The sequence below is a fragment of the Podarcis muralis genome, chromosome 12 (genome assembly GCF_964188315.1).
Source record: "Podarcis muralis chromosome 12, rPodMur119.hap1.1, whole genome shotgun sequence".
In the NCBI taxonomy this organism is placed as follows: Eukaryota; Metazoa; Chordata; class Lepidosauria; order Squamata; family Lacertidae; genus Podarcis; species Podarcis muralis.
This window is the reverse complement of record NC_135666.1, coordinates 2,130,866-2,153,521: the sequence shown is the minus strand read 5'-3', so window position 1 is coordinate 2,153,521 and position 22,656 is coordinate 2,130,866. Positions and strand designations below refer to the sequence as shown.

At 47.7% G+C, this 22,656-nt stretch overlaps 2 protein-coding genes across 3 annotated transcripts in view; both read left to right on the top strand.

Moving 5' to 3' along the window:
* The first annotated feature begins 1,962 nt into the window (after positions 1-1,962).
* LOC144324974 (uncharacterized) overlaps positions 1,963-22,656 on the top strand; it is a 34,993-nt gene continuing 14,299 nt past the window's right edge. Inside the window, exon 1 of the mRNA XM_077916628.1 lies at positions 1,963-2,023. The gene's annotated coding sequence lies outside the window, so the exon portion shown is untranslated. The remainder of the gene's footprint in view (positions 2,024-22,656) is intronic.
* On the top strand, positions 1,968-10,300 carry LOC144324978 (uncharacterized). 2 transcript variants are annotated; one of them, XM_077916650.1, is made up of 3 exons: positions 1,968-2,023; positions 6,348-6,501; positions 7,459-10,300. In XM_077916650.1, exons 2-3 carry the CDS (start codon positions 6,369-6,371, stop codon positions 8,793-8,795), a joined length of 1,470 nt encoding a protein of 489 aa, XP_077772776.1. In that variant the 5' UTR covers positions 1,968-2,023; positions 6,348-6,368; the 3' UTR covers positions 8,796-10,300. The 2 variants fall into 2 exon arrangements, with proteins under 2 accessions (XP_077772776.1, XP_077772775.1); XM_077916649.1 differs by having other exon boundaries at positions 6,348-6,552.

The window sequence follows — 22,656 nt, the reverse complement described above, 5'->3', positions numbered from 1 at the left end:
TAAGCTAATGTAGGGGCCCTTGACCACGAGCAAGTCCAGTTGCCGCGTCCGCCCTCGGTATTGCACCCTGAAGGTCCCCACCCCCATTGTGGGGACCTTACATTTCTGGAAGTCCCGGAGGGTGAATGGGGCCGGCCTGAGTTTGGGACCCCCAGTAGGACACAGTTTCCTTAAGGTCCTTGCCGAGATTATGGATAGAGTTGAACCCGTGTCAAGCTCCATGCGGCATGGGGCCCCCTCTATCTGTACCTCTACATAAATTTTCTCTACGTTGGGGTGGGGCAACTGGTATACCTGGAAGTCCGTGAGCTCCGTAGAGTTGCCTTGGTGCGTTGGGCCCCGGGACCTGGGGCTCTTGGATTGGTCATCTGATGCCTGGCGTCGGGTGGGCCGAGCTCGACACACCCAGGCGATGTGTCCCAATTTTCTGCACTGCCTGCACTCTGCGTTGCGGAAACGGCAGGTCCTCCTCTCGTGACTTTCCCCGCAGCTTGCGCAGTTCCCTCCTTCTCGTCGAGGCAGCTGTGTTCTGTGCGCTGCTTGAGTGCGCTGCTGTACTCGGTGCACCTCCTCCCTGTCAGATCCTGAGTCGTCGGTGAGGTCTTCATGGTGGACCCTTGGTTGGGGTGGCAGACTTGGCCGTGCCTCTTGCGTCGACCTCTCGGCAGCTTCCGTTGCCAGGGCCTCATCCAGAGCGACCTGGAACGTTAGGTCCTTCTTGGCGTAGAGGCGTCGTTGCAGCTTCTCATCCTTCAGGCCACCGACGAGGCGGTCACGAAGCATGTTCTCCAGCTCTGAGAAGTTGCAGAACCGGGCAGCTTGGCGGAGAGAGGTCACAAACCCAGTTATGGTTTCCCCAGGGGCTTGCCGCTTTGCGTAGAAGGCATTTCGACGAGCCACCACTGAGGGTTGTGGCGAAAAGTGCCCCTTCAGCTGTTCCATTATTGTTTTGTATGGAACAGTAGCGACGTCTTCAGGTGCAAGGAGAGCCCGGGCAATTTCACATGTCTCCTCTCCGCAGATGCTGAAGAATATTGCCCTCTTCTTGGCGTCTTCTTCATCGGTGACCCCTTTGGCTTCTAGGAGGAAGGTGAAACGGGAGGCGTACGCTTCCCAGTCTCCAGATGCTGGGTTGAACGGCGAGAAGCTGCTGTCGGTTGCCATTCTGAGTTCCTTGTGTCCCGGAGCTGAAGCCTGGATACACGGTGCGAGGCAGCGGTGCGGCAGGTGGCGGTGCTGCGGTGCTGTGTGTGGCAGTCAGCTCAGCGGGATCCCATCCTCGTCGCCAGTGAAATATACTCAGAGTCGCAAAGTGATTTCATGCTCTTTATTCAGCTCATAGTGGTGAGGAGGAATGAATAAAAGTCCCCTCACAGTATCTGCTTTATATACACTATTTACACAATGGGCTGCAATGGAATTCTACTGTAAGCCAATCAGGTTGTGGATTCACTTCTATCTGGAGCATGATTGGGTGGTTCCTGCCAACCAATCATACTGCTGTATTGTTCTAGGACCAATCAGACTGCCGCATTCTGAATCCTATTGTTCTAGGACTAATCAGACTGCTGCAATTTGGATCCTATTGTTCTAGGACCAATCAGACTGCTGCAGTTTGGATCCTATTCAACTCAGTACATAACACCAGCCTTTCCTTGGGATCCTGGAGCCTCTCTTTTGGGGGAGGGGCAGAGCCAAGGTAACCCCCCCATGGCCACCCCCGCCTCCCTTGCTGTTATGTTAGGGGTCTGCTTCGATGTGGGCTCCTTGGGGCAGAGGCCTTGGCACAGAGGGAGGGAAGGGGGCAGCCCCTGGAGCGCAGGCGCAGAAGCAGGAGAAACTGCAGCCAGGGAGAGGGAGAGGCGGGCTCGGTGCCCTCGGCTTGGCAAGGGTTAAAAGGAGCGGAGCTGGATTCCTAGAGAGGACAGGAAGTGAGGGGGGCGCAGTTCCTCCCTGGCCAAGTTCCCTTCCTGCCAGCCGAGAGGAGGCGGCTTTCTTCTCTCCCTTGGCCCAAGCTTCCTGGGTGAGTCTCCTCTCTCTTCCCCCGGAGGGTGCCGTGGGGAGAAGGGGGTCCCAGGGGGCAGGGAGGGGCATGGGGGGCCCTGCTCAGTGGGGGGAGACCCCCCAAGTCATGGCAGAAGGCAAAGGAGGCGCAGCAGCGACGGGGGGGGGGGAATGGCAGGCAGGCGTCGCCCCAGGAGTTGGGGGGAGAGGGGCGGAGAGGAGGAGGGGGAGAGGGGCCGAAAGAAGCCGGGGAAGGAAGGTGGGGCACCCGGGGGGGAGGGAGGCGCTCCCCTCCTAGCCTGGAGGTCATCAAGGACCTTTGGCTGCTTCCTTCCTGTGCTTCAGGTAGAGTTGCACCTTTGGTTGGGCAAAATACAGGTGGGGGGGCGGAGTGTAATTGGGGGGCCACAGATTCCTTGACCTGGTGCAGAAATCCCTTCAAAGCAATCCGTTCTTGTTGTTTAGTCGTGTCCGCCTCTTTGTGACCCCCTGGACCAGAGCACGCCAGGCCCTCCTGTCTTCCGCTGCCTCCCTCATGCTGGGAGCTTCCAGAACACTGTCCCACCATCTCGTCCTTCTCCTTGCGCCCTCCATCTTTCCCAGCATCAGGGTCTTTTCCAGGGAGTCTTCTCTTCTCAGGAGGTGCCAAAGTCTTGCAGCCTCAGCTTCAGGATCTGTCCTTCCACTGAGCACTCAGGGCTGATTTCCTTCAGAATGGAAAGGTTTGATCTTCTTGCAGTCGATGGGACTCTGCACCATAATTCAAATGCAATGTAATGCAATCCATTGCAATGATCCAATGGAAGCTCACAGTCACTGCAAACATTCCAGCAACAATATTGACAGGAAATCCTCCTGACCTGCTGGATTTCTGTCTGCCAGAATGATGTAGAAACCCAGCCCAAAAAGTGGGGAGGGGGGATGGTGGGAGAGAGAGCAACAAAGCCTGCTTCTCTTCCTCATAGATTGGCATACCCCAGGGCACCAAGGTCCATTTGGTTCCTGTTGGGATACTGCCAGGGAGATGAAGTCCATGGCCCCCAAGGCGGCTGCCGGACGATCCATCGATCTCCCTTAGTCACGCAGTATGAGCTATTAGCGACACGAGTTTCCTGGAAATACCTTGCCACATTCCAGGGCTCATGCACACTCTTATCAGCAGTATTCACACAGTGAAAGATGCACGTCAGGAGAGCATATTTACAGGCTTTATTCAGCGTTGATCAGAACAAAGAAAAGACATGACCGTCTGCTTCAGTGTTCAAGCAGAGAGAGAAAACTAAAGCAATAGCAAACATAAACATCCTGTGAACAGGAAATACACAGGCTGTGACACAAACATCCTGCTCCCTTTTAAGGTGGAACGGAAATATCCTAACAGTTCCACCACGAAATATTTGAGGCCCCCACCCCCTTAATGGGCATTGCCATTCAACTGGTGTGTGCACGCTGCATCTTGTGATCAGCTTTGCAGGGTGGGGCTTACTTGGGTCCATGAGTGTCCGATGGGGAGAATTAAATCCTTAATTGACTGAGATTCTGCCCCTTAACATAAATCCTGGCTATGCCCGATGCCTGCTCCCTCCTAATGTTTTATTCAAGTTGGCACCCCTGATTGACTGTACTGTTCACTGCTGCTATTATTATTGTTGTTATTGTTAAATTTGTATCCTGCCCTTCATCCAAAGTTTACAGGGCGATTCACAACATAAACATGCAAAATTAGAACACCAAATGCATAATGAAACAAAGGCAAAGGCAATGATCTCTCCTCCCACAAACATATTGAAAAGGCCATAGAATGCTAACCAGCCAAACGCCCAGTTATAGAAAAAGGTTTTTGCCTGGCACCTCAAGATGTCAGGAAGGGGCCAGGCGTGCCTCTCTTGGGAGAGCTTCCCCCGAATGGGGAACCACTGCAGAAAAGGTTCGCTTTTGTGTTGCCACCACCCAGACCTCTCATGGAGAAGGCACACAGAGGAGAGGCTGGATGGCCATCGGTCAGGGATGGTCTAGTGGAGATTGCTGCATTGCCCCAGAGGGTTGGCTAGATGACCCTCAGGGGTCCCTTCCTACTCTACAACTCTCTGGCGCAGGTTTGTGGATTTTTAGGTACAAGTTGGATGCAGAGCGTGCATAGGATTGTAGCCCATCTTATGCTCCGTCGGCTCAGGAATAAGTAAGTCCCGCTGATCATGATGAGACTCCCAGGCTGTGCAGTCCGGCTTTTTAAATAAATTTTCCTTTTCAGATAATACAGAGCATGGTGAAATCCCAATAAATAGTGCCTTTGCTAGACTCTTTTCAGGCACCTGCTAAAAGCAGTCTTGTTTAGGCAAGCTTACTCAGATGCTTGGGAAGCTGAAGGAATTTTAATCTGTTTTAATAGTTTAGATTTTGTATGTTTTAAAGTAGGGTTGTTAATTTTTCTTGATTTTACTGCTGTCATTTTTTGTTTTGTTTTATGTTTTGGTAAACAGTTTTGCAGATTTTTAAAAATAAACTTTATTAAATAAACCATAAATATAAATAAAATAACAGAACCCATCCTGTGGATTTAAGTATCTGTCCCCAGTGGCCTCCTTGTTATCAGAGGCCCAGAATCCACATTCCTTTGTAAGAAAATATGAAATAAAGTCAAAACATTTTTGCAGGCCAAAAGAAAATATCAATATGGGGGCGTGACAGGAAATTTTCTGCACCAGGTACCACCTGACCTTGCTACGCCACTGCCAGGTGGTGCATGGGGATCCCTGTTCAGATCATGCCTGGTGGGTGAAGACCCCCAAGTCAGGGAGTGGAGGCCAAGCCAGGCCAGGGACGGGCGAGTTCGCAGGAAGTCTGCAGCTCTGTTGCTTCTTTGGATCCAGATGCTGCCTTCCTTTTGGGGGAGGGGGCTTTGGGTCAAGGAAAACGGCATGCAAAGAAACCCCCTTCAGATTGAGGGATAAGTCACATTTCTGAACAGAGGCTGTAGCCAGACGGGAACATTTGCACATGGGGGGGGGGGGGGGAGCACAGGGAGAAGAAAAGCCTTTCTGCATCTGCAGCAGCACAACTGGGCCACTTCCTCTGTCCCAGATGCAACAAAACATGTCTCTCCCCTATTTAGACTAAACAAGTAGAGGAACTAATGTGAAAGCAGATTTCAGATCTATCCTCAGGAAATTCTAAAGAAGGATAAAAGACTCCTTCTCCCAACCTTACTGGACGAATGAGGAGGGATTATCAGTCACTGGGTGGCTTGTACTATTAACAGAGGACATGGAACGCATAAAATCCTTTTTGGCTGACTGCAATAAAATTCTAACCATCCTGAAAGGTACTTGTAAAACCTTCTGGAAAAAAATCGAGCAGAGCGTCTGTGGGTTGTGATAAAAAAAAGAAATGGAAATTGGTGCAGTCTCAAAATAGGCTACAGTGGTGCCTCGCAAGACGAAATTAATTCGTTCCGCAATTCTCTTCGTCTTAGCGATCTCCCTGCAGCCCCTTGCTTCAAAAGAGAAGACCCGCTGTCCCCGGGGCAAGCTTCGTCTTGCGAAGCAAGCCCATAGGGAAATTCGTCTTGCGAGGCAACTCGAAAACGAAAAAACCTTTCGTTTTGCGAGTTTTTCGTCTCGCGAGGCGTTCGTCTTGCGGGGTACCACTGTAGTTTTATCAAGCTACCCTCAGCCTTTGGGAATCTTGTCACAAGAGGAGTGTAAAGCTCAGCTCTGGAGTTTATAAAGGGTATACATGCCTGGTGTTCTTAAGAACACCACAGATTTAGGACATGTGGAAGATCAGACTTTGATGGCTTCCATGCCAGGGTGGGGGCCATATTTTGAGACTGGAGACTTGCAAAGGTTGTGTCTAAACACAGACAATATCCAAGGAGGAGTGGTGTATTCATCTCATGATACAGATTTGGTCCCCAGGCAACCCCTGACAGAGGCAAATAGGGCCACAACATCTGCCTGGCTTGCAGTGAGAGAGCTCAAAGAGTGTGAACTGGGCTCTCCATACATGTAATAGCTACTAGTCGATTTTCACATGCTCTGGGGTTGCAGTTTTCAGGATTGGGGACACGATGGTGACTGGTTTTGGCACCAAGTTCTGTCCATAAGCCCCACTGAGTTCAATGGGATCTACTCTCTTGTCACTACTGTGCAGACCATGCCAGCCTTAGGAAGTGGGGTGAGGAGCAAACAGGTGAAATTGGAACCACTTCAGATGTTTAGAAAAAGGGCTTCTGTTGGGAAGGGGCTGCCCCATTTGTGCTTCTCCAGGGGCAGGAGAATATCTAGGGCAGGAGAATCCCTGCAGGGCCTCTGAGGTTCCCTTTGCTTCTTCCTCTCTTCCAGGCTCCTCGACTCATCAGAAGGATGAAAGATACGGATCCTGCAAAGCTAGCAAGGATGGAAGGGGGAAGATGGACGGTTGACCCTGTCAGATTGTCTCCCGCATCCCTCCCCACAACCTCTGAGCATTCCCTCCCAGGGATCTCAAAGAGATCTGGTGAGTTCCAGGGGAGTGGAGATGCGGATATGGATGGATGGAGCTGGAGAGGTATTGGGGCTTGTTCAGCTTTGGGGTGGGGGGAGGCAGGCAGGCGGATGGAGATGGAGAAGGGGAGCACCTTTTCAGACTCCTCCGCCTGCCTGCCTGAACCTCCACTGTTTGGAGGGAGACCAACAGCGTCTGGGATTCTAACATCCCCACGGTGAACCCTGAATGGAGGGATATCAACTCTTTCCTCTGTGAATGTTCTCCATCTAGTCATGCCTTTTTAAACAAGGACCAGGCTTGTCTGAACCTCCAGGCCTTCTTCAATATTGGCTTCAGAGCTTTTAGGGAAGTTGAAATAACTTCTGTGAGGTCTGTTGTTTTGGCTCTGTCTGCATTAGACTGACCTCGGAGATGGAGTGGATTCCAGGATTGAGCCAAACAAAATCTATCCCAGATTAAAGCCAAGCAATATGTCAGTTAATACCAATAAACAAAGGCAGTGAAAACTATAGTAAGGCCTCACACCTAACTCCGGTTCTTCCTCTGTCACAAGCATTTATTAACTTTGTTCAATAATGGATGTGAACCATGTCCCCTTCGCTCTGAGTGGGCTTTGGGTCCAGGACAGCGATGCAGAGTGACTTACACTAACATGGCAGTGCATTGCTGGGGGAGGGGGTCAGGATTTGATGCTTCTGTGTGATCTGCCCCCCTGTCACAGTATGCTGGCAGTGTGGCCCCACCGGTTTCAAGAGAGTCACGTGACCAGCAGGCACTCGGAAATGCTGCGGGGGGGGGGGAAACATGCCACACATCAACAATGACATTAAGTTAGACTCCAAGGATGTCTGCTTGAGGCTGAAACGGAGCACTCTCAAGTCTCACAGTGGGAGGGGGGGACTTTGTTCAATAATCTGGAGCGCCATTTCTTTCCGAGGCTCTAATTAGTGTCTCCTTTCATTGCAGATGGTGAAGAATTGGAAGAGAAGAACAAGGGGGACCAGAACAGAATCCACATAGCAGAGAAGTCATATAAATATTCAGAGTGTGGAGGGAACATCCGTCAGAGCTCCCAGTCCACCTCCCATCAAAGAAAGAGCTTCGTTAGGAGGAATAGCTTCACTTCACATGAAAGAACAAAGAGTAGGGAGAAATTGTATCAGTGCAGAGAATGTGGAAAGAGTTTCACTCGGAAGGGCAGTCTCGCTTCCCATCATAGAATTCATACAGGAGAGAAACCCTATAACTGCATGGAATGTGGAAAGAGCTTCAGTGAAAGTGCACATCTCACTTCCCATCAAAGAATTCATACAGGGGAGAAACCCTATCAGTGCTTCGAATGTGGGAAGAGCTTCAGTGAATGTGCACATCTCACTTCCCATCAAAGAATTCATACGGGGGAGAAACCCTATCAGTGCTTCGAATGTGGGAAGAGCTTCAGTGAAAGTGCACTTCTCACTTCCCATCAAAGAATTCATACAGGGGAGAAACCCTATCAGTGCTTCGAATGTGGGAAGAGCTTCAGTCAAAGTGCACATCTCACTTCCCATCAAAGAATTCATACAGGGGAGAAACCCTATCAGTGCTTCGAATGTGGGAAGAGCTTCAGTGAAAGAACCAACCTCACTTCCCATCAAAGAATTCATACGGGGGAGAAACCCTATCAGTGCTTCGAATGTGGGAAGAGCTTCAGTCAAAGTGCATCTCTTACTTCCCATCGAAGAATTCATACAGGGGAGAAACCCTATCAGTGCTTCGAATGTGGGAAGAGCTTCAGTCGAAGCACCAATCTCACTTCCCATCAAAGAATTCATACAGGGGAGAAATTGTATCAGTGCTTTGAATGTGGGAAGAGCTTCAGTCAAAGTGCATCTCTCACTTCCCATCATAGAATTCATACAGGGGAGAAACCCTATCAGTGCTTCGAATGTGGGAAGAGCTTCAGTCGAAGCACCAATCTCACTTCCCATCAAAGAATTCATACAGGGGAGAAATTGTATCAGTGCTTTGAATGTGGGAAGAGCTTCAGTCAAAGTGCATCTCTCACTTCCCATCATAGAATTCATACAGGGGAGAAACCCTATCAGTGCTTCGAATGTGGGAAGAGCTTCAGTCGAAGCACCAATCTCACTTCCCATCAAAGAATTCATACAGGGGAGAAACCCTATCAGTGCTTTGAATGTGGGAAGAGCTTCAGTCAGGGGATCCGTCTCACTTCCCATCAAAGAATTCACACTGAGGGACAACCTAAAAGGAAAAAAGGAAAAATTATTAAACAACCCTTACAAAACACAAGTGTATAAAAAAGAGATGGGGGGAGAATAACTAAAAATACCCTTTATAACCTTTGTATCATATATATCATATCATTTATCAACCCATAGAAAGGCAGGCTCCCCCAGCTCTCCCCTGGGTGCCCCCCTCTTTCCCCCGTCTCCCACCCTGAGAGATCCTTCCTTCCCTGCATTCCTTGCAGGCCCCTCCCCCCTCTTCCTGTTTTTGATGTTGTTGTTTAGTCGTTTAGTCATGTCCGACTCTTCATGACCCCATGGACCAGAGCACACCAGGCACCTCTGTCTTCCACTGCCTCCCGCAGTTTGGTCAAAGTCATGCTGGTAGCTTCGCGAAACAGGTATCTTCCTGTTTTAGATAATTTTTCAACCTTTATTATACCGAAATTTTAAAAATACATACAATATAAAACATTACATTCAAACATTACAGATTATGAATACACAAAAAGTATAAATGAAATAAAAGAGAGAGAGAATGTAGAAGAATAGAAAATGATGTTATTTACGATAAAGAAAAGCCTTCCAACTATACTCATTGTACTATTTTGAATTTAATTTTTTTACAATTTCCTAAATCTTCGCCCCCACACACCTCACATTCTCCTTTTTGGTTCTAGTTTTCTCCAATATTTCCTTATATTAAAGGACTCATTCGATATACTGTTGTTACCTGCTCTGAGCCCGGCTTCGGCTCGGTTGGGGAGGATATAAATAAAATATTATTATTATCTGCCATAAAGCTTTTGTTATCACAGTAATCTTTAAGATATTCTTTGATTACTTTCCATTCTTTATTACTATCTTGTATTTTATTTCCTCTTACTGCTCTGGTTATCCTTGCTAATAATAATAATAATAATAATAATTGTCAGGGGCTCAGGAACAGAGGCACAGGGGAGAGAGGAAATGGAGAGCGAAGGGGAAGAATCTGAGGGCAGCGTAGGGGAGTATGTGTCCCATTAAACTTTAATTAGTTTAATGCTTATCAAATGTCCAGTGCGCTTCCAATGCGACAACATTCCATTACAGCAGAGCTTTTCGCACAGCGGCTCAAGAAGGGCTGGAGAGTCAGCATCTTTTCAATAAAGGAATCTTGGAGCAAGCGGTTTGGAACTCAAATAAAAGGTTTATTTACACAAAACAAAAAACCCTGGTGAAGAATCACACATTTCAGCAAACACGCCCCGAAAGAAAGGGGAAGGGGGGCGGCAAACACACAAGTGAGTTGACTATTTATACAAACTCACATTCCTGGAAGCCTAACTACCTCCAGCTGCTCAGTGATTAGAGCGTCTTGATTAGAGCTTCTTAACCCTTTAATACCAACACCCCCTCTCGCTCGTAACACTGAGATGTACCAACCTTAATTCAAATTTAAACCTGAACAGAAACATTTATGAGATTGCGGACTCAAAGCTTTTGTAAAACCGTCTGCGAGATTTTCTTGGCTTGGACAATACTTTAGTTCAATTAAACCTTGTTTTACACTTTGGCATACATTTTGATAACGGATATCCAAATGTTTTGTGTGTGCCTTGAATTGACCTGATTTAACTAGTTTAATACAAGGTTGATTGTCTTCCCACACTCTGATAGGTAGGGAACATTCTCCAAACAATTCTTGTACCAGTTGCTTATAAAATTCCAGTTCTCTACATACATCTGATAATGCATTGAACTCAGATTCAGTTGAACTTAAAGCTATAAGTGATTGTTTTCTTGATCTCCAACCAATTAGTGCATTTCCAAATTTTATCGCCATTCCTGACACTGATTTTCTATCTGGTCCAGCATCAGCCCAACTGCTGTCAGCCCAACATTCAAGTTGTGTGCTGCCCTCTGCTGATAGTTTTAAGCGAAATCTTTTGGTAGTTTGGAGATACCTTAAAACTCTTTTTACTCCTTGCCAAGCATGCATTGATGGTTTTTCAGCTTGTCTACACATCATGTTGCCAGCATATGTTATATCGGGCCGAGTCCACTGTGCAATGTGGAGTAGACTGCCTATCGCTGACTGATAAACCCCGGGATTACAGAACTCTGTCTGTTGCTCAGTTTGAGCATCCTTTGTGTAACTTAACTCCATTGGGGTTTTAACACCAGCACAGTTGTCCATTTTAAACCTTTCCAGCAACTGCTGGATCTTAGCTTCTTGGCTGAGCCAATAGTTCCCATCTTCATCTTGCTGAATTTTAACTCCTAAACAGATACATTGCCTAGTGATTTTATCTGAAACCTTTCTCCAAGCTTTGTGGCAAATTGTTGTGCAAGTTTATCGTCCTTTCCACTGTATAATAAATCGTCAACAAATATCAAGACTGCTTCTTGTTCACATCCCGAGCCTTTTAGATAAAGACACGCATCTGCTGCGCTCTTTCTGAACCCCATGCTCTCTAGAGCATCATTTAAGCAGGAATTCCAATTACAGGCGGACTGTTTCAACCCATAAATGGATTTGTGTAGGCGCCAGACCTGGTTTGGCTTGTCTCCTTCAAAACCTGGTGGTGGCGTCATATAGACTTCCTCCTGTAAGTCTGCATTTAAATAAGCTACATTGACATCAAAATGAAACAGCTTATTTCCCTTCTTAGCTGAAGAGGCTAAAAGCATTCTTAATGACTCCGATCTTGAAGTAGGGGCATAAATTTGAGAATAGTGAACTCCTTTGCGCTGTGAAAACCCTTTTGCAACTAGTCGGGCTTTATATTGCAACTCCTCAGTAGTTGTGGGCTTTAAACGATATACCCATCGACAACCTACAGCTTGTTGGCCTTTTGGAAGCTCTGTACTTGTAAACACACCAAGAGACTTCATTGAAGCCATCTCTTTTTCCATTGCTTCCTGCCACTTTACGGCTTCTGAGCTTGGAAGCTGTTGTACCTCCATATAGCTATCTGGCTCACACTGTGCCATATTTACGTATACACTTGTCACCTTAAACCGCTCTGGCAGCTTGCCCTTTGTGGCACGTTTTGACCTGCGCAATTGCTCCTCTTGTGCCCCCTCTGACCGTTGGCTGTCAGGATCTGTCTCAGACTTTATGTCTAGACGTGCCTCTAGGGATAAAGACCTCCGTTTAGATACCTCCCTTGGGCTTGGTGTTGCAGGCGACCTGCTTCGCTTTTGCTGTCTGCTAGGCCTAATGACTGGCGATGTTGGAACACTTTTAGATTCTGGCTTTTCTACCTTAAGAGAAGAACCTTGTGCCTGGTCAGAATCTGCATCTGAACCATGTGCACCATCCCCTTCTGGCTCATCACCCTCTGAACTTTCTTTCTCAGCATAAATGCCTAAATCATCTCTCAAAATGTCAGGGTTAGCATGTAAGTGAGTCCATCCGGATTGCTCACAAAATTCAGCGCTCCTACTGAGGACCACTCTTGTAGTATCCCCATCTGGGTTCACGAACCTCCAAGATTTGGCATGTGGTTCGTACCCACAAAAGATGAGTTTCCTAGCCCTTGGACCTCCCTTTTTCCTTAACGCTTTTGGGATAAGTACATAGGCTTGAGATCCAAACACCCGAAAGTAATTAACTTTGGGCTTCTTCCCATATAAAGCAAAATATGGCGTAGTATCAATTCCCGAATTATATACTCAGTTCAGAACATGAGTAGCCGTCTGCCAGGCTTCTGCCCAGTAACTTTGAGGAAGTTTAGCATCAAACAACATAGAGTTTGCCAACTCTTGCAGAACCCTGTTTTTACGTTCGGCCACGCCTCCTTCTTGGGGGGAATAGGGTGTAGACAGACGATGCTTAATTCCCTTTTCCTTTAAAGAAATTCTGCAACACAGACCCGATAAATTCTGACCCTCTGTCTGTTTGAAAAGCAAGTACTCTAGTACCGAATTCAAGTTCTACTGCATGAACCCAATTTTTAACTGTTTCTGCAGTATCTGCTTTTGTTTTGAGAGGAAAAAACCATGTAACCTTTGTTTTGTCATCTGAGAGACACAGTGCACACCTCGAACCTCCCATGCTAGCAACAGGCATTGGGCCACATAGGTCCATATGCACAAGTTGGAATACTTTGTCAGATTTCCTATTTGAACTGGGATAGCTGCATCTATGAACCTTCGCTCTTTTGCATGCAGTACAATCCAAATACTTAGTACATTTGTTCAATTTGCACCCTTCTGATAATTCAGGTTGTCTTTTAACATACTGAAAATTAATATGTCCCAAACGGCGATGCCATAAATGAACACAAGAATTATGGGTAGGCGAGTTCACACAACCAGCATGAACCTGTTCAACTTCATCTGGACTTGTCTCAAAATAATATAACCCATCTCTGCATTCCACCTGCAAAAGAGATACGTTATTCTTTGAAATAGTGCAAACCCCATTTTCAAACACAGTTTTAAACCCATTTCTATCAAGTTCTGACACAGACAAAATACACCCCTTCATTCCCTTTAGCACGTAGGCATCAATTTCTGTTTGCAAACACTTCAAAAACACTGTGCCTACAGTCTCTAAGGAATGTTTAGTTGAATCTGCCATTGTCACAACTTTAAGGGTTTGCAAATGTCTGCAATTCTGCAAACGGACACTAGATGGCGCCACCAGGTGATGAGATGCACCACTGTCGATCAACCAGCGTAGATTGCTGCCTTGGCCACGCCCTTGCATCAACGCCATTGCTGAAGCCATGTGCTGTGTGCTGTGGGAGTAGCCACGACCTCCTCTTCTTCGACATCCCCTGGAACTCCTTGTCTGGTAACTAGGGGTAACGGCCTTGGTGCTGTCTTGACCAGGTTCACGTGTACAATTCCTGATTAAATGGGAAGAGGAACCACAGCGAAAACAGTGTCTAGCTGCAAAAGCATTTACTGTGTTCTCAAACTCAGCACCCCCACTCTTAGGCACAGCATAACTCCCCTTTGAAGACAAACCTCTTTCTCTTTGCCTATTATCCTGTTCATCCGCAAGTCGAGAAGAAATGTATTCAAGGGTTAATTCAGTTGAAGGCATAGCTTCCAAAGTTAAAGCTAGAGTCTCAAAGCTTTTATCAAGAGAAGACAACAATATGTATGACTGCTGCTCCATAGAGAAAGGAATGCCCAGCTGTCTTAGTTGATTAAAGGCAGACACCATTTTGGCAATATGTTCTTTCACACACGCTCCTGGTTGGAGACGTAAATCAAACATCTTGTAGCATGGATCTTGGCCCCCGCAGTGTTTCTGGAATTTAGCCGCTGCAGAACCGTCCAGACCTCATGCGTGTTCTTTAACTCAGAAACATAAGGCATTTGCTCTGGTCCCACTGCCAAAACTAGTAGACCTTGGGCTTTCCTGTCGCGTTTCTGAGAAACTGCCGCTGCTGCTTTGTCTTCTGCAGACGCGTCTGCAGCTGCCTGTAAAGGCGGTGCTTCAGTACAACTCCACAACTCTTTTGCTGGCAACCAAACCCTTACTCTAGCCTTCCAATCTTGCCAATTTTTCCCATTGAGTCGCGTAAATGGGACAGTAAAACTTTCCTGGGACTCTGCCATCCTCCCTGGGGCTTAGGAACGATACTCACAGACCTGTAGACCGTCTCCCAGCTGCTGAGGTGGCTCCTCGAGGAATAAGGCGTCTTCCAGTGAGTACAAACTGCGCAGTGCCTCTTTAAAACTTTTCCTAGGCACGTTGCAGGACTCAAGCTGCTTTGAAGGCTTTCGTTGTCGGCAACCGCTTCTGTCTTCGCTCCAGTCCTTGCATAAATCACTCTTAACTGCACTCCTTATCTCCCTCTTGACGTACAAACAGCCATAACCTGTCCCATTAAACTTTAATTAGTTTAATGCTTATCAAATGTCCAGTGCGCTTCCAATGCGACAACGTTCCATTACAGCAGAGCTTTTCGCACAGCGGCTCAAGAAGGGCTGGAGAGTCAGCATCTTTTCAATAAAGGAATCTTGGAGCAAGCGGTTTGGAACTCAAATAAAAGGTTTATTTACACAAAGCAAAAAACCCTGGTGAAGAATCACACATTTCAGCAAACACGCCCCAAAAGAAAGGGGAAGGGGGGCGGCAAACACACGAGTGAGTTGACTATTTATACAAACTCACATTCCTGGAAGCCTAACTACCTCCAGCTGCTCAGTGATTAGAGCGTCTTGATTAGAGCTTCTTAACCCTTTAATACCAACAGTATGGCAGTGACCCGAGAGATTCCATGAGCTGCTCCAGCGAATCAGAAGATTCCCAGAAGGAGGCGCCGATGGTCAAGGCAAGGGGGGTCCCAGGGGGGACACACCAGAAACAAGGGGCCAGAGGGGACTCCCAAAGCAGCAGCTGGAAATCAGGACCAGCTTCCCCACCAGAGCGTAGTGGGGGGGAAGAGTCCCATGTGTCAGGGCCAGCGTCTCCTCCAGCAGGGAGAGAAGATGAGTCAGGGCTGACCATGCCTCTATCGGAGAGTGGGGGGACGGAGGGGAGGTCAGGTCCAGCTAGCCTCCCCGAAGGGGGAAGCAGTGACAGGAGCAGTGTAACGGTCAGGAGGAAGGTTACCGGCTGGGGGCGCGCGCCAAGTTCGAATGTACAGGCGCGTGGGACAGCAGAAAACCCGGATTGGGAACCAGGTCCTAAAGCCCGCCGGAGGCAGGGGGAAGACTCAGGGGACTCAGCGTCAGAAGAGTCTAGGAAGGGCGAGACCCCAGCTGACAGGCGGAGCCAGAGGAGGAAAGAGCAAAGGAAGAGGTGGAGCAAGGCTAGAGTCTTAAACTGGTGTCTGGGGGGAGGAGACTCAGACGGAGCTTTGGCGGTCTAGAGTTTCAGACGTAGAGCTGCACGCCGCGGCTGTGAAAGTGAAAATGAACTTCAATAAAGACCTTTGTATATAACAATGAACTGGCGTTGGTCCTTTGTGAGCTGGGACCTCGGGCAGCTCTGACAATAATAATAATTTATTATTTATATCCCGCCCATCTGCCTGGGTTTCCCCAGCCACTCTGGGTGGCTTCCAACAAAACACTAAAATACAGTAACCTATTAAACATTAAAAGCTTCCCTAAAGAGGGCTGCCTTCAGATGTCTTCTAAAAGTTTGGTAGTTATTTTTCTCTTTGACATCTGGTGGGAGGGTGTTCCACAGGGCGGGTGCCACTAACAAGAAGGCCCTCTGCCTGGTTCCCTGTAACTTAGCTTCTCTCAGTGAGAGAACCACCAGAAGGCCCTTGGAGCTGGACCTCAGTGTCCGGGCAGAACGATGGAGGTAGAGATGCTCCAGGTATCCTGGGCTGAGACTGTTTAGGGCTTTAAAGCTCAGCACCAACGCTTTGAATTGTGCTCGGAAACGTACTTGGAGCCACTGTAGGTCTTTCAAGACCGGTGTTATGTGGTCTCGGCAGCCGCTCCCAGTCACCAGTCTAGCTGCTGCACTGTGGATTAGTTGTAGTTTCCGGGTCACCTTCAAAGGTAGCCCCACATAGAGCGCATTGCAGTAGTCCAAGCGGGAGATAACCAGAGCATGCACCACTCTGGCGAGACAATCCATGGGCAGGGAGGGTCTCATCCTGCGTACCAGATGGAGCTGGTAAACAGCTGCCCTGGACACAGAATTGACCTGCGCCTCCATGGACAGCTGTGAGTCCAAAATGACTCCCAGGCTGCACACCTGGTCCTTCAGGGGCACAGTTGCCCCATCCAGGAGCAGGGAGTCCTCCACACCCACCTGCCTCCTGTCCCCCCAAAACAGTACTTCTGTCTTTTCAGGATTCAACCTCAATCTGTTAGCCGTCATCCATCCTCCAACCATCTCCAGGCACTCACACAGGAACTTCACCGCCTTCACTGCTTCCGATTTGAAAGAGAGGTAGAGCTGGGTATCATCCGCTTACTGACAAACACCCAGCCCAAACCCCCTGATGATCTCTCCCAGCGGCTGCATGTAAATGTTGAAAAGGATGGGGGAGAGGAGAGAACCCTGAGGTACCCCACAAGTGAGAGCCCAGGGGTCTGAACACTCATCCCCCACCACCACTTTCTGAACACGGCCCTGAACTGTAAGTATGCTAGCAATTTGGTTTGCCATTTGAGTTTTGAGGGGATGGTTTCGCTTTTCCAACTTTTCGCAATTAGAATCCTGGCAGCAGTTGTGGCATACATAAATAATGGTCTATTTGACTTCTTGATTTCCGTTGTCATGATTCCTAACAAAAAAGTCTCCGGTCTCTTGGAACGCGTGAATACTGGAAAACTGTCCTCCTCCTATGTGTGTCCTCCTTCATTCAAAATAAAGGAATCTTAATATAAAACATACAAATATAGATGAAAAGGAAACTCTCATCTCCCTTTCTGAAAATTATCTGTAGCAACAATTATTCAGAATTTGAGCTCCAGAATAAACCCAGCTGTTGCTGCCGCCATTGTGAGTGCTGGGGAAGGCCGCTCCCTCCTGCAGGCCAATTCCACCAGGCCTAGGGGGCGGGGCCCACACTCACTATCGTCACAGCTTTAAGGACACTGGTGCTGCTGCAGCAAATGTCAAAACTGTTTTTACATATTTTAAAATGTTTTGAAAGTGTTTTTACTTTGTTGTACCACTGTGAACGGTGGTTTTTATTTATGTATTCTTGTTTTGTTTTGTTTTGGGGTGGGATAAATGTTGAGTGGGGTGGGGATTAGTTTTATTTTAGTATAATTGTTTTTGTTTTATTTTGCGTTACTATTTTGTAAATGGAGGCTAGTATGAGGCTTGGGGTTTCTACCGTGAAGGGGCGAGGGAGGTATGGCGGTGGGGGCAAATGTCATAGGCGAAGGGGATCGAGATACAGATATGCTCGTACCCCTTCCAATCTGCGCCCCATCCCGAGGGACGAGGGTAGGGTGAGCAAGGATTACTCACCTCCGTCACTGGTGCTGTGCAATGCCAGGTCTATAGGCAACAAAACCGCCACCCTGCGAGACTTCTTTACCTCACAGGGGGTCGACGTGGCTTGTGTGACGGAGACCTGGGTGCGCGAAGGAGAAACAGTTACCTTATGAGAGATGGCACCCCCGGGTTTCTCCGTCCTCCACCAGTCACGGACTGTGAGCCGGGGGGGGAGGGGTGGCATTATTAATCCGGGAAGATTGTCCTTTCAGGGCTCTACCATCGCCATTGATCTCCGGCATTGAATGTGTTGGCCTAGTGTGGGGCTCCGAGGAGAGCTTGGCTGTCTGTCTGGTGTACCAGCCACCTAGCGCTCCAGCAGCCACCCTGTCAGGCCTACTGGAAGCGGTGGCCGGCTGGGCCTTGGAGTTTCTGAACCTATTGGTATTGGGGGACTTCAACATCCATGATGATGCCACTCCCTCCTCACAGGCTCTGGACCTGGTGTTTTCCATGGCGACACTAGGGCTCTCCCAGTTTGTTTCGGGCCCCACACATCAAGCAGGCCACATGCTGGATTTGATCTTTGGCGTAGGTATAGATGTGATCATGTCTCCTTCAATGAAGGTGCCATGGTCTGATCACTACGCTCTGAAAGCCAGGATTGACTTTCCACCCCCACCCTGCTTAGGTGGCGAGCCAATTTGGGCTCGCCTGCAGAGGCTGATGGACCCTGATAGATTCCGCCAAGCCTTGCGGGACCTTGCTCCCCCTGGCGACTCATTGATTGAGCTTGTTGAGGGCTGGAATACCCAGCTCCTGGCAGCCATCGATGAGATCGCACCTAAGCGCCCTCTGCGACCCCGCAGAAACCGGGCTCCCTGGTTTTCCGAGGAGCTCTGGAAAATGAAGCAGGACCTCAGACGGCTAGAGCAAGTATGGCGGGGTGCCCGTGACAGAGCCTCAAGAACATCTTATAGGGTTTTTATGAAAACCTACGAGATGGCAGTGAAGGCCGCTAAGAAGTCTTACTTCTCGGCTTCCATTGCATCTGCTAGCTCTCGCCCGGCGCAATTATTTAGTATAATTAGGCCTTTAATGTCCCTGGACGGACAGCCAAATTTAAATAACAATTTGACACACAGCTGTGAGGCATTTGCGAGCTTTTTTGCGGAGAAGGTCCTGTTGCTCCGCCGTGACCTCGCTGCCAATTTGGATACAATAAAGGAACTGGAGGCCCCTTGACTGTCCTCGGGCCCAGTATTGGACCACTTTGTTTTTGTTTGTTTTTTAATAATAATATTTATTGAAACAAAAGATTTTTTTAAAAAAAATACACACAAAAAAAGACAAAATTACAAAAAAGAAGAAAAAACAAAAACATAAGAGAAAAAACAAAAATAGAACCATCCTTTTCAAATTCTCCAATTTCCATTACCTTCTTTCCATGACCTCCTCTTCCTCCTTCCATCTCTTGTATCTTGATTAATAATTGTCACAGCAAATCCTTTTCAAAGTTCATAATATTCTGTCATTACTTTACCTTATTCTATTATCATCTTATCTTATAAAAAAAACCTTAATGCTTAAAACTTAAATCCATAATTCATAATATTTAATCATTATGTTACCTTACTCTATTCTCATTTTGTCATATAAAAACAACCTTAAAGCTTAAAACTTAAATCTTTTTTACCAACTTCTCATAACCATTACCTTTTTTACCAAATTCTTTAAACATTTTAGCAAGAGCCCAATAATTTCCTTTCAACATTTTCCCGACATTCATCAAACATTTCTAATAATAATAATACAAAAAAGAAAATACAATAAAATAAAAGCAATCCAATCTTCTTCCAGTGTCCCCTCCCCCCGGTCCCGGGGTTGTCAGTCCTTTCTTTTTCCCATTAGTCTGGCACATTAACCTGGTGCCCTAATATCCGAGGCCTTCAAATCTCTTCCATGTCCCTTTCGCAACTCTTCTTCATATTTTCCTTTCACTCGCGGGAACTCCAGCTTTGTAGTGTTTTTGACCCTTTTCAACAAATCAGCCCCTTTCTCATAGTCCAGACTAAGCTCCATATGGTGTTTTAAAACATATTTCAGATTCCCTCCAAAATTGGAAGTCCCAACGGCTCCAAACCTCTGGCGACCCATTTCCAGACTCGGAAAGTCCAAATATCCCTGCATAGGGTGGTCAGTCCAACCCCCCATTTCCAGTTCAGTCCAAACTTTATCTTTCCAAGTCTGGTTTTTTCCAAGTTCATTTGCCAAATCCAAAAGCTCACTTTCCTGCTGGGCCGAGAGTCCCTCCATCCTTGGCGTCCCAGATTCAGCAGAATCCTCTTCTTTCTGTTGTTCTGTCGTGGCACACTCCTGTTTTAGTTCCTCAGTGGGCTCCATATGATTTTTCACTACCTGACCAAAGGCACTGGCAGCTTTTGTCATAAAATCCATCTTCAGACATAACTGATCCAATAGGGCACTTATATTACAGAAAGCACCCAACAGTGCTTCTGAAGGCATTGTCCTGCAAGGTCACAAAAACTCTTTCCCACAGTTGTACAGTAAACAGCTGCAAGTTCCCAGGAATTAGTTACAGTTTCATAGTTCCCCTCTAGGGGGAGAAACTTCTGATTGTTCTTTTCCTTGAAAACAATAGCAACAGAGTTTCTTCTTTAAAATATTTTGTCCATAAAAGAGCGAAAGGAAACAGTGGAATCACAATGTTTCCCTGCTTTTGACCATCTGTCAAAGCATTTATTTCTGGTCAATAAGCTTCAAACGTCAAATCTGACACCCCGCTCCAGGATCAGGACAGTGGAAAGTTACTTTACTTTAACTTTATTTCCGCAGGTTTAAACAACTCAGTAAAAATCCCCCTTCTTCTCCTGCTTCCGAAGGGGGGTTCCACAATTTTAAATGGTGAAAGACGATCCTTTAAAAGTGATTTTTAAGGCTCCAGTTTACATTGACTTTGCTTTGTTGTAACTACAAGAAAACGGAAAGGTGACTTCCTGTTTAACCCTTTCCGTATCAGTACCAAATTTTTAGAGTCCAAGTTCCTTTTATTTCGCCAATGCTTGATTAAAATCCAGTTATGTAGCGTTCCAGTACTCACGGTTAGTTATTTTCAAAGCCAAATTGTCCCAGGAAAAAGGCAGCGCTCTCCAGCAACGGCTGTGCGGCTTCGCTCTGCAGAAAAAGCAGTCGACACACAGCACAGCGCCACTTCCCCCTCTTCACTTCGGAACCCGTTTCTGGGTTCCTTAGTGGGTTGGGGGGGCGCTAAAGGTGCCCGCCGAGTCCCACGGTCACAGGCTTCATCCGCCTGTGATTTTCAGAAGGGTCCCCGCTACGCCGCAGCGGAAAGACCCGTTTCTTGCGGAGCTTGTCCCTCCAGTTCAGAGGGAGTCCGCCATCACCGGAGGCGCCACCCCGGAAGTCCTGGACCACTTTGACCAGATATCCCCAGCCGATGTGGACGGACTCCTCCGAGCTGGAAAGCCCACCACCTGTCCTCTCGACCCGTGCCCGTCTTGGCTGATTAGAGCGTGTCCAGATGAGGTGCGGGGGCCCCTAGGGGATATCATCAATTTGTCCCTTGGCACCAGGACATTCCCAGGGGAACTGAAGGAGGCAGCGGTGCGCCCGCTCTTAAAGGAAACATCATTAGATCCCTTAGATCTATCTAATTATCGCCCGGTTTCAAATCTTCTATTCCTGGGTAAGGTGATTGAGAGAGCGGTTGCTGAACAGCTTGGTGGGTTTCTGGATGAAACATCGGCTCTGGATCCATTCCAGTCCAGCTTCCACGCTGGTCATGGGACCGAGACGGCTCTGGCCGCCCTAACAGATGATCTCTGCAGGCAGCTGGATCGAGGCGGGTCAGGGCTGCTGATTCTTCTAGACCTGTCAGCAGCCTTCAACATGGTCAGTCACAAACTCTTGGACCACCGCCTTGCCGATGTGGGGATCCAGGGCACAGTCCTTCAATGGCTGCGCTCGTTTCTCTCTGGTCGGGGACAGAGGGTGGCCCTTGGGGGGGAATTGTCATCGCACCACTTCTTGGTGTGTGGAGTGCCTCAGGGTGCGATACTCTTCCTGATGCTTTTCATCATCTTTATGTGCCCCCTCACAGCCCTCCAGACTGGATTATTGTAACTCGCTCTACGTGGGGCTGCCCTTGAGACTGACCCAGAAACTCCAGCGGGTGCAGAATGCCGCGGCGAGACTCCTTACGGGGTCCTCGCTGCGAGATCACATTCACCCGGTGCTATACCAGCTGCACTGGCTCCCAATGGAGTACAGGATCAGGTTTAAGGTGCTGGTTCTAACCTTTAAAGCCCTATACGGCCTAGGACCCTCATACCTATGGGACCACCACTCCTGGTATGTCCCACAGAGGAACTTACGGTCTTCAAACAAAAACATCCTGAAGGTCCTAGGCAACAGAGAGGTTAGGCTGGCCTCAGCTAGAGCCAGGGCTTTTTCGGCTGTGGCTCCAATCTGGTGGAATGCTCTGTCACAAGAGACTAGGGCCCTGCAGGACCTGACATCTTTCCGCAGGGCCTGCAAGACAGAGCTGTTCCACCAGGCCTTTGGTCAGGGAACAGCCTGACTCCCTCTTTTGACAATCTTCACAGAACTTTAGCCTAATGGTTGCCATCAATTTGATTTGAATTAATTTTATAATGAAATGATTTTAGAATGTTGTACTATTTTATTGATGTTAGCCGCCCTGAGCCTGGCTTCAGCTGGGGAGGGCGGGATATAAATAAAATTTATTATTATTATTTATTTTTATTATTTAATATCCAGCCTTTTCCCTTCAATTCAGCAAGATGACCTTGAGACAACAAAAGGCAAATATATCCAGCTGCCTCAGCAGAAAAGAACCTTCCGGAAGGAACCAGTATTTTCCAGTATTTTCCGGTTTCTGTCCTCAAGACTTGAGCCATGACATTTTGTCCCACTGCCAGAAGAGCATCTTTAGCTCCCGAGTTTCTGTGGCAACACTTTTTGGGATGTGGTTCTCTGCGGGAACATTTGTATTTCAATAAAAGCCTA